This window comes from Rhinoraja longicauda, chromosome 26, assembly GCF_053455715.1.
Source record: "Rhinoraja longicauda isolate Sanriku21f chromosome 26, sRhiLon1.1, whole genome shotgun sequence".
NCBI classification, from domain to species: domain Eukaryota; kingdom Metazoa; phylum Chordata; class Chondrichthyes; order Rajiformes; family Arhynchobatidae; genus Rhinoraja; species Rhinoraja longicauda.
In genome coordinates, this window is record NC_135978.1 from 14,251,593 (window position 1) to 14,263,470 (window position 11,878).

General features: G+C 37.4%; 1 protein-coding gene across 2 annotated transcripts in view; it reads left to right on the plus strand.

The window, feature by feature from the left end:
* The window catches only part of tmem132e (transmembrane protein 132E), a 206,776-nt gene extending 200,096 nt beyond the window's left edge, over positions 1-6,680 (plus strand). For both annotated transcript variants that reach the window (XM_078422769.1, XM_078422770.1), the window contains exon 9: positions 1,468-6,680. In XM_078422769.1, the coding sequence (XP_078278895.1) occupies positions 1,468-2,673 (1,206 nt within the window). In that variant the 3' untranslated portion in view covers positions 2,674-6,680. The remainder of the gene's footprint in view (positions 1-1,467) is intronic.
* Positions 6,681-11,878: the final 5,198 nt, after the last annotated feature.

Consider the following 11,878-nt stretch of genomic DNA (forward strand, 5'->3'; position numbering starts at 1 on the left):
GGAAACTATGTAAAACATTGTGTGTCACTGTGCCTCAGTATGTGTGACAATAATAAATCTAAACCTAAGTCCAGAAGCAAGGAGCACAGTGAGTATATGAGATTCCCTTTCTCAACATGGATGTGTACGAGACGAACCACCAAAGATTAGACCCATTTTCCTGGAACATAAGAGGAGCGGAGCAGGGGAAAAGTGGAATGATTTACCTTGTTAAAGACAGTCAAGAAGAATGGCAAAGAATGGTGCCCTGGAGCCAGTCACATGGGATATCATTCATGATAGGCAAAAATATGTCATGACAAAGCAGGTAGGTTTTCAGTATAATTTGTCTTGCTCGAAGTAATAGCTTCACTTCCAGAATCCATTACCTTGCGTATGAATGATGCATTTCCATATACGCCACTTGTAGAAAATAGCAAGATACTCATAAAAATCTCTGCAGTAATCGGGATAGCTTAGCATTATTTTTGCTAACATTGGTCGATGTGCTGTTGGATTCTGATATGACGAAGCTGTAGAATAATATAGACTATAGTTTTCATCTAGACAAACATTTGACAACTCAATTAATTTTCCAGCTTATTACATAACAATTTTTATATTGCATATATTCTAAAATTATATTCTATTAAATTATTTATGCCTTTAAATATGGTAACGGAAAATAAAGTCAAAGTGGAACCTAAAGGACTTCTAGTAATAATATTCACTGTGGATTGAATTCCTTCCGCTTCATCTTATTTTAAGTAGTTTTAAAATGTAATAGTCAAGTGCTGAACCATTTTCAGGAATTGAACTAAATGACCAACATTTGGTAATTTTGTTTACTTCCATTTATAAGCATTAAAAAAACAGCTTAACTTAAATCCCATTTTTATGTTATCAGAAAAATGCTACTTATGATAGGTTGTATATTACATATTTAGCATAATTTCATATCTTCATACATTCTTTCAGTACGATTTCCAAATTCATGTGTGAGAAGGAACTGCAGTTGCAGGTTTAAACCGAAGATAGACACAAAAAGCTGGAGTAACTTAGCAGGACAGGCAGCATCTCTTCAGAAGGGTACCTGTCCTACTGGGTTATTCCAGCATTTTGTGATCTACTTTCAAGTACATCCTCGGACATTGTGAGAAGCTAGGGGGAAATTGTGGAGGTCTGTGAGGCGATATTGGCATCTTTTGCCACAAGTGAAGTTCCAGAAGACTGGAGGGTGGCTGATGTGTCATTATTTAATAAGAACAACTAGCCCAATATTCCAACTTGATCGGTGTGGACAAAGTGGTCTAAAGGGCCTGTTTCATACTGTCCATCTCTATGACACTATTACAAAACCTCATCACCTGTGTAAATGATCCCTGCTGCAGGAGGGAAAAAAAGATAAGAGAAAAAGGCATATCTTATCTCTGAGATAAAATAAAAAATGTCAGATAAATATTAAGCATGTTTTTCTTTTTTTCATAGGAAGGCATCCTGGCTTCATGGATTTTCTACAGTGACAATACGGCAGCACCATTGACTCTCTACAATGTCAAAGACTACAACCTGACAGTTAGCACACTGAATGATAAAGTTGTCTCTTCTACGCAGGACCCAGTTTGTCCCCTGATAATAGCAGAAGGTGAAGGATCAGGTGAATTTATTAGAGTGGAACTGGGCATCTGTGAACCCTGTAAAAAGACCAACCGCAAGAGTGTCTTGTTTGTGACTCTTGTCAATGTGAAGGTTCGCTTTGGGTCTGATGATGATTCAGAAGAAGACCTAGAAAATACTGGTGAGGATTATGCACCTGATGGAGTTAGATTTCAAAGCAATCCATTCGGTCCTAAACCAAAAGAGAAAGATCAGTTTGATTTCATGCCAGACACTTCTTCAACTGGTGACCACGAGGAACGGTTTATGTGGAAGAGTAGCACTGTAAAATCAGCTGTGGAAGAAAGGACTGACTCAAGGGCAGAACCAGGCAAGGGCATTGATGACATGCAAGATAATGGAGTACATTTTGATAACACAAGGATGCCCAGCTTACCTCTTGACATTGATGTCACAGATCTGCCAAAAGGTCTCGGAGATACTGATGATGAGTATGCCCCAACGCACCGGGGTCTAACTGATTTGGAAATTGGAATGTATGCATTGTTAGGAGTCTTCTGCCTCGCAATACTGGTTTTCCTAATAAACTGCATTGTATTTGTCCTCAAGTACAGGCACAAACGTATTCCCCCAGAGGATCAAGCCAGCATGGATCACTCTCACCACTGGGTTTTTCTAGGCAATGGACAACCCCTTCGTACCCAGGCTGACCTCTCGCCTCAACCTGAAAGTCCTGGCAACCCCTTGGAAAATATCCAAACCTGCTGCCACAATGATCATCAGAGCAGTGGCAGCTCACAGACAAGTGTGCAAAGTCAAGTGCACAGCAGAGCTGATGGATCATCTGGGAGCTCAGTTAGGGAACACAGTGAGGATCCACTGCACTCTCCCACCTCCAAGCGCAAAAGGGTCAAGTTTACCACTTTTGCCACGTTGCCGTCAGAAGAGCTTGGCATGGCTTACAACTGCATACCAATAGCCGATGAGGAAGACATTGAGTGGGTCTGCCAGGATATGGGTCTCAGAGACCCAGAGGAACTACACAACTACATTCAGAGAATAAAGGAGATTGCCTAGTCTGCTGCTGCTTTTCTTTGCTGCATTTATAGCTACCAGATATTTGTCACATATACAGTTTTTTGTTTGGTCCACAGAAGGAAGCTGCAGTACGTGGAGACTCGGTGAACATAAAAGTGCTATAACAATATTTGTGGTCAAATGAGCACTGGTAATGCTGCAATATATAAAATAGGTTTGCAGTGAGAAGCTGATCAAACTTTTTGCAAAGATTACTCTTTGCTGAAACACCATTGACAAATCACAGCTGATGAAAGACAGACTCTCTTATAATGAAACAAACATGACTGGTTTAGCACAGGGGCATATTGTTTGCTCATAATCAAAAGAAGCATGCTGGAATCGCTCCGTGTAGGTGACGGTGAAATGGGACAACATTGGCATCTTATTTTTAACAGACTCCAGTAGGCGGAAAACTGCAGAGAGTTGCATATTCTGCACAACGAGGAGTTGTTTTAAGATGTAAAACAGTGTTTCTAGTTGATAGATATGAAAGAACAAGTATGGTAAGAGCCTTACCAAATTGAATGCTTCAGACAAAACTGGTGGCAAGTGTTGATTTTTAAAAATATATATTTTAATCGCAATTTGAGTCCACAGTCAATTCTGAAAGTTGACAACATCTATTTCATTCACGTTTCGGTTTCGTTATTTGCATTAATAAAAGCTGTTGAAGCAAGAGCATGGCACAAATTGCAGTGTTACAACTGGTTGTAGGAAAGCTGATACATGAATAATTAATCAATGTTGAAAAGGTTTCTCTGTTTATGGGAAACAAATAATGTGATGTTGTTCTCAGTGAAGTGTGATAGCAGCAATCTTTGAACATTTTGTCATAGCAGCAATCTTTGAACATTTTGTCATTGGCCTCATTATATATTCATTTTAATTTAATATGCATATTTATAAAGCAATCTATTGGAATGCTCGAGCAGAAATGGCCAGCCATGCTCTTTCCTAATTAATCACAGCAGGAATCAATTGTGCTCAATTTTAAAACAAAACAAAAATCTTAATTTGCAGGGACTGGGAATCTGATTTTATTCAAAACAACAACAGTGACATGGTCAAACTGAAAACTATGACTTCCAATAGTTTTTGTCAATATTTTTTTGAGAAAACTAGCAGCTATTTTAAATCAGTGAGAGGCATTGACAGAAAACAAACCAAAATCCATTGGCTTTTGTAAATTGCCAAAGGAAAATTTGACTCAAATTGGTCATTGAACATTGAGTATGCTTGTGAGGTATTGAAATTACCTTTCTAATCAGTGAAACTGTAGCAAGAAGTAATCTGGCGATACCAATGTTGGTTATAGACCAATAGAATGTGATGTTTGATTCATTAGATCTGCTGTGAAATGGGAATATAATGAAAGATGATTATCAGGTTTTGATAAATTAATGATGAATGAAGGAAAACATTTCCACTGTGTACCTATCTTGTTAAATCTCCTGAAAAAAAAGCCTGCACAAGGATATTGCAGGTTTAAACAATCATAGATTCATGGGGATGGAGTGTTTTAGGTGTATTTCATCTTGATGGAATGATATCTATATGTATATATGAATTTCTATACAATTAAACCAAACCACGACATTAAGAAAGAGCCTAGTTAAGTTTCTCTCTGTCTTGCAGCTTTCACTAGGCCTTTAAGTAAACAATTTTCATTCTAAACTGATATTTCTGTTGACTGATGTAAATTTGAAGCCTCAGTCAGCAGTCAACAAACTTCACAAAAGAAATCCACCAGAGATTTCTGACTGTATGCTGACTGACAACTCACAATCCCCCTGCTCATTAAAATGATCAGTGAAGGAACAATGACTGGAAAAATCGCACCCCTAAAATCTCAGAGCTTAGTTTAACTCAACAGCATGGATAAATTGCAAAATGTTTTCATGCAACATTTAATAACATGGTGCAACCCAATGGCTTAAAATGCATAACCATTTAACAATGTTCCTATAATCATTTTCAAAAAGCATGTCCAATATTGAAGCAAAATATGAATTTAGTCTTTGGGCAATTATCTTGCAGTTGTATCAAGAAAGCATTCCAATGATTTTGTAATAACAGAAAGGTCAAGAATACTTCAGCTGTACTTTTTATGCACAGTTTTATTACACTAGTCTGCTTCGCCCAGCAATCCCTTCTCCGGCATCTTATTCTTCTGCCATCATGGCCCAGTTTTGTAACTCCTCCAAATTTTGCCACCTTGCTACTTCCATTCCTGCCTTTACAAAGATTCATTAAACCTACCTTTTTAAATGTGCCTTTGACTAACTTTCCTAAATTATCCACCTCTTTCCACTGTGAAGCGCCTTGGGAGATTTGTTATATTTAATGCAAATTCCAGGTTATTATTGCTTGTCTTGAGATTGCAAAATTTCAAGGTTTGTGTATACTATTTATATCATTGTTCCAAACATGGAGAGAGATTGTAGCAAAATTCTAAGTGCGTTTAAATTTTTTGGTTTATAAAGTTCTTGTGACTAGTGCACAGAAGTAATCTTCATCTATGGTGTTTGTCCAGCACGATTGAAATTTAGAACTGTAAAGAAAATAATAAAGTTGGAATAAACATCTAGGCCCAGATGATGCTAGTTAATCAACATTTCACATTTTCATGTATGTTTTCATAATTGTTGCCAGTATTACAAAGGCAATAAGTGTTCATTGTGTAAAATAATCAAAGTGTCACATTATCAAAAATAGTTTTTTGGTTTCTGTTACAATTTAAAGTTATTTTTGCATGTTTTAAAGAGAACATGACTAGAAACCAGCAAAGTTTATTTCCTTGTCAGCTGTAGATGTGATGTGAGAAAATCTATCCAAACCATGTTGTTGAGGGCAGTTTCTGTTCACCTGATACATTATAGCCCCTTAGGAAATAAAATGTGTCGGTAATAATTCTACAACTGTTTTAGAGTGTGTGTCAAAGTGAAAGGCAGTAAGTATATCTGCTCTTGATTACTTTCCACCAGAAAATCCATGTTTGGGTTGAGTGGAAAATCAGATTTAATTTATATATTTCTGTAATTTGTACTTTCCTTTCAATGTACACATTTCCTGCCTTTTCCCCCATTCATCCCTTAAATCTCCTAGCCTCAAAAAGCCACTTCCCAGTGGCGATCCCCCACCCTCATACGAATGCCATCTTTCTCTTCAGAGAGAAATCTATCTTTGCCAGAAAACTCCTACATAAAATGTGTAGATTAAGAATCACTTTGTGTCATTGTTTGTTTTACCTTTATTTTGCCTCTGTGGCAATGTGGTCGACTATGGATCTCTTAAAATTTTCCAAGTTTAGCCCTATCTTTTTTTTGTGTAATTTGTACAGAATACTCAGAGCTGCATGCTTTGTCTGCCATGTTCTCAAAATCCATATTGGTACATACCTTCTACTCATCTTTTTAACTCATTACTTTTAAATTAGATGCTTTCTTTCTTTAATGATTGTATTCATATTTATCCAATAAATATTCAATGATCCATTATATACTCTGCAAGCCTCCTCATCTATCTCATAGAATCCTGGATAATTTCTGTCAATGTCTCCCCTCTTCTAGTTCTAGTTGAACTATTGAATGTGTTGTCTCATTAGTCTATACAGACGTCTGTTTGGAACAAGGCTGTTGGAATATTTATTTGCAGCTTTTGGAATTAAGGACTGCTACAGGTGATGCATCTATATAATTTACCAGGTTTAAGATAACTTGAAAATTCTTCCATGTATCAGCTTTCAACAAAATAACCAATGAGGCGACATAATGTTATCAAATTAATGAACGGTGCACAAGTAAAATTTAGACCAATTCTTTATACATGATGTATAGTATACAGTAACATGAGTTAATTTTAGTCCTGTTATCATCCTTAATACAGTCTAATCAGTACTTCTGTTCTTGTATTGGTCTTGCTTTCATGTAAGAATGCATCATAGACTTTCCAAATATTCATTCTACTTACTTGCCCAAACCAACTGCGAATTCTTGAAAAAAATCTATTTCTTGATCATTTTACTTGGCTGGCATTTCTTTCATAATGTTTTATAATGTTCTGATTCTAATTCGAATACAGTTCAGATAAAATAATCATTTTGTTCCTCATCTGACCTGCAGCATTAGGCTTAATAAACTGGAGTTTTTTTCAATTTAAACCATAAGACATGGGAGCAGAATTAGGCCAGTCGGCCGAGTCTGCCATTCAGTCGTGGCTGATCTTATTTTCCCACTCAACCCCATTCTCCTGGCTTCTCCTCGTAACCTTTGACGCCCTTTGGTTTAGTTGCTCCAAGACCATTTAAAAAAATAGTATAATTTTCTACCCAAAACCTCAGCATTTTCATTGCTCAGAAGATATTTAATGTAACAATATCACACTAACAAACCACTTTACTGGTATGCAAGCTGCATCTGGTCCTGGTTTGCGCATAGTATTCAATGTGATTACCTGGCTGAACATCACTGATCAGAGTTTACTACAGTAAATCTTTGAATAAAAACACCAATTGAAATCATCTTAATGAGAATGAAAATGTATAATGCAAAGAAATTTACTAAAATGGAGCTATTCGCAGTTTCGTGGCAGTTTGATTCATGACTGCAGAACTGTTCATGACATAAAAGAAGTGCATGGAGCAAAAAAACTAATGGATTCCTCAAATTGGTGAGTAAGCATAAATTAATAATTCACGCGGAAACCTTGAATTTATTTATGTCGTGCCCGTTGATAGAGCTCTTAATGAGCAGGGTTCTCTATAGTCACACAGCATTGAAACAGGCCTTTCGGCACAATCCATTCATGCAGACCAAAATGCCCATCTAAGCTAGTTCCATTTGCACATATTTAACCCATATCCCTCTGAACTTACCTTATCCATGAACAAGTCAAAATGTCTTTTTAATGTTATAGTACCTGCCTCAATGACATTCTCTGACAACTCCTTCCATATACATATCATCCTCTGTGTGAAAAAGCTGCCCCCCTGTTTACTTCTAAGTCTTTAAACTCTCACCTTAAACCTGTCTCCTTTAGTTCTTGATTTCCCCACCCCTGCGAAAAAGAGTGTGTACATTCATCTCTCCCTTTAACTCAGTCCCTTGAGTCCTGGCAACTTCCTTGTAAACTTTTACTGTACTATTTCCAGCCAAATGACATTTTCCTGTACAGAATGATCAAAACTGAACACAATACTCCAAATGCGCCCTCACCAACGTCTTGTACAATGACAACATAACATCCCAATTTCTATATAATGCCATTACTGATGAAAGCTTGGGTGCTAAAAACCTTTTCAACATTCATCTACCAGTGATGCCACTTTCAATTAACTTTCATGTTTTGTACCCCTCGGTCCCTCATCTACATTACACCTCAGGTCCTTACTGCTAACTGAAAATCCTACCCTGGTTTGTCTTCCCAAAATTTAACACCTTGCCTCTACCTGAATTAAACTCCATTTACCATTCCTCGGCCCACTTACGATCAAGATCCTGAGGTATTTCTCAATACGCTTCTTCACTCTCCATGATATCATCTATTTTAGCGTCACCTGCAAACTACATGTTCTATCACGCATCATACAATACAATACAATACAATACAATATATCTTTATTGTCATTGTACCCAGGGGTCAGAGTTGGAGCAAGGGCAAGTATAAGTTCTGTCAGGGCTCTGTCCCTGTCTACAAAGAAACTTGAAGATCTCTGCAAAAAACAATGGTTCAGGTGGGTTATTCCTCTAAGAAACATGAACTGGCCTTCCAATAAGGCTTTCTTTCCCAGTCAAGCACCACATTTTCTCAAAACACATGCTTCAATTTTGCAGCAATTATGTTCATTGGCTTTTGTGTGAAGATTTGCATCATTACTCTATGGCTAAAAAACTCCACGTATTATCCACATGCATATATCTATATTTTTGATGAACTATTACTTTGATTATAATTATTACCATCCAGAATAATTCAGAAAATTTATATTTCATGGAATGCAAAATAGCAGCCACAGGCAGATTCCCTGTGATGAATTCCCCCCAAAAAAACTGACCGACAAAATCAGGTTTATCATCAAAGATTGGAAAATAATTGTACGGGCTCTGGAATAGAAAGCATATTGCTGTGAATGATTAACACCTTTGATGAAAATGGAATCTAACCTATGATAAAATGTAGAAAACTAAACCTTAATGCAAAAAATGGGAAGAAAGTGCATTTTAGATAAAAATGTGCAAAGGACCATTATTATCTTAAAAACTAGTTTAACCTAGTTTAATCAATGAGTTATATGACAAAATTGACCCTCACCAGAGTTCAAAATAGTTTAGATTGAGGAAAATAATGGCAGAGCAAACTATTTACATCTAGTTATATGCATGTTGTTCAGGAACGACTAAAATGTAAAACAGGAATGTGTAACATTTTGACTTCATGGATTGCTTAAGTGCCTACTGTAAGAAACTAATAGGCCACTTACTTAAATAATTATCTTCGTCAGTTGGTTTTGAATTATGAAATAGGATCCCAAACCAAAAGTCCTCTGTCCATTCCCTCTATAGTTAATGCCTGACCCACTGTTCCTCCAGGACTTTGTGTTTTGCTCTGATCCAACAAGGGTTTTCCCTTAACTGTATTGAGATAGAAACACTAAGTTTGCAGTGTTGGGTGTGGTCATAACGCAGTTTTGGCTGCTGGTCACCCTGGATTATTTCATCATTGTGTGTGTTTAGGTATTTCAGTTGGTATTGAGCTTCATGGGTTTTTTTTGCCAATTTGGGGATTATCTGAAAAGGAAAATTAGCCCCCTTTGTGAATGAGCTGCAATTATAAACTGGGCATTCACATAGCTCAATGGTCCCATTAAATATTTTATTCCAGTTTCCTTTAGGAATAGGAATCTGTGTGTGCATCAGCCACTTGCCATGTGTTCTTTAAACAGAGGTGCACAGATACCATAAATGTAACTAGAACACCTCTATGGAAGGCTGAATAAGATGAATAAAGAACATAGAGCACTACAGCACAGGAACATGCCCTGCTGCCCTCAAGATCTGTGCAGATGATGATGCCAGTTTAAACTGCACATCCTCCTGCACATGGTCCAGATCCCTCAATTCCCTGCTGGTCCACAATTCTGTCTGAATGTCTCTTGGACATATTTGCATCCACCATTTCCAGACACTTTCTACTATCTGTGTAAAGCAACTTGCCCTGTAACCGGTATTAAACATTTTATCTCTTACCTTAAAACTATTCTCTCTAGGACTTACCATTTCAGCTCCGTTCTTATGGCTTCCATTTCTTTAAATTATCTTGTAGCACAATGGCACAGCTATTAATGCGGTTGCCTCCAGGTGGCAGAAAGCTAAGTTCAATTCTGACCTCAAATGCTGTCTGTTTGGAGTTAGTACGTTCTCCTTGTGACCATGTGAATTTACTCTGGATGCACTAGTTTCCTCCAACATCTCAAAGGCACGTGGGTAGATAAATTGCCGCGCGTGTGTGGGTGACTAAATTAACCTGGTGAGTTAATCCGAATATGGGAAGAATAAAAGGGGAGTAATACAGGATTAATGTAAATACGTGATTGATGATCAACTTGTGCGGTGGGGTTTTATCCATGCTATATCTATCTTAAGATTGTTAAAACCCTGTCAACATTTTGTACAGTGACACCAGAGAAATATTGGTGCAAAGGTTTGTTAAGTGCTGAGAAAAGTAGGCATTTAAGGTGAAGAGATTCTAATAACAATTTCCTTTATAATTGTAAACTTCTATGAGTGCCAAACCACCCATGAATCAGGAAATTGCACGCAGACCCTTCACAACCCCTTGTCATTTTTAGTTGAGCTCCTGCCAGCTTTGAAATTGCCTACTATTACTCACACCAGGACACCTGAATGTAATGATCGGCGCAATGGGCAGAGATTAATACATTTAATAAATAAATTATGAATAAAATTAATTTCATAGACTGTCATATTCAATCTCTGTCACGTTCTGGCATGTTTAAAACAAAACTTGGTCCAATAAAGTTTAAATGAAAGATCCTCATAAATGATATGTCGAATTCTATATAATAACAGTCTGATTGTTGAGATATTACTTTGTATCACAAGACAGATGTCATACCTTAGATATTTTGGCATAGTTCCCAAATATATACAGGTTATATTATTTTCCATTCATCATCCTTGGAAAAACTTGCACCAATCACATCACAGCTGTGTATTCTCATATATTGAAAATATTTGAGACATTACTCACTGCGACAAAAAGCTACAATTTAAAACTACTCCATGAATTGAAGGAAGATTTTATCGTAAGTACAGATTCCTCTTTTCATTGTAAGGTTCATAAAATTACTGTTCACACTTGTCATGTTATTACATTCAGTTATGTTTCAGTTTAGTTTATTGTCACGTGTACCGAGGTACAGTGAAAAGCTTTTTGTTGCGTGCTAACCAGTCAGCAGAAAGACAATACATGATTACAATTGATCAATTTAGTGTATAAAGTTTAGTGCAAGGTAAAGCCAGCAAAGTCCAATCAAGAATAGTCCAAGGGTCATCAAAGAGTAGTTCAGCACTGCTCTCAGGTTGTGGTAGGATGATTTAGTTCCATGATAGCAGCTGGGAAGAAACTTCCTGAATCTGGTGGTGTGCGTTTTCACACTTGTATACCTTTTGCTTGATGGGAGAGGGGAGATGAGGGTGTGGCCAGGTGCGATTCGTCCTTGATTATGCTGCTGGCCTTGCCGAGGCAGTATGAGGTATAAATTTGTGTGATGGTCTGGGCTGCGTCCACAATTTGCTGCAATTTCTTGCGGTCTTGGATGGAGCTGTTTCCAAACCAAGCTGTGATGCATCCTGATAAAATGCTTTTTATGGTGCATCTGTAGAAGTTAGTGAGAGTTGTAGTGGACCTGCCGAACTTCCTAAGCCTTCTAAAGAAATCGTTGACATGCTTTCTTGGTCTTTGCTTCAATATGGGTGATCTAGTTGTTGGTGATATTGACTCCTATGAATTTGACGTTTTCAACCATCGCTACTTCAGCACCGTCAATGCAAACTGGGATATGTGTTCTCGCTTCCTGAAGTCGATCACTATCTCCTTTGTCTTGCTGACATTGATAAAAAGGTTGCTGTCTCGACACCACAATACGAGGTTCTCAATCTCTTTCTTGTACTCCGTCTCATTA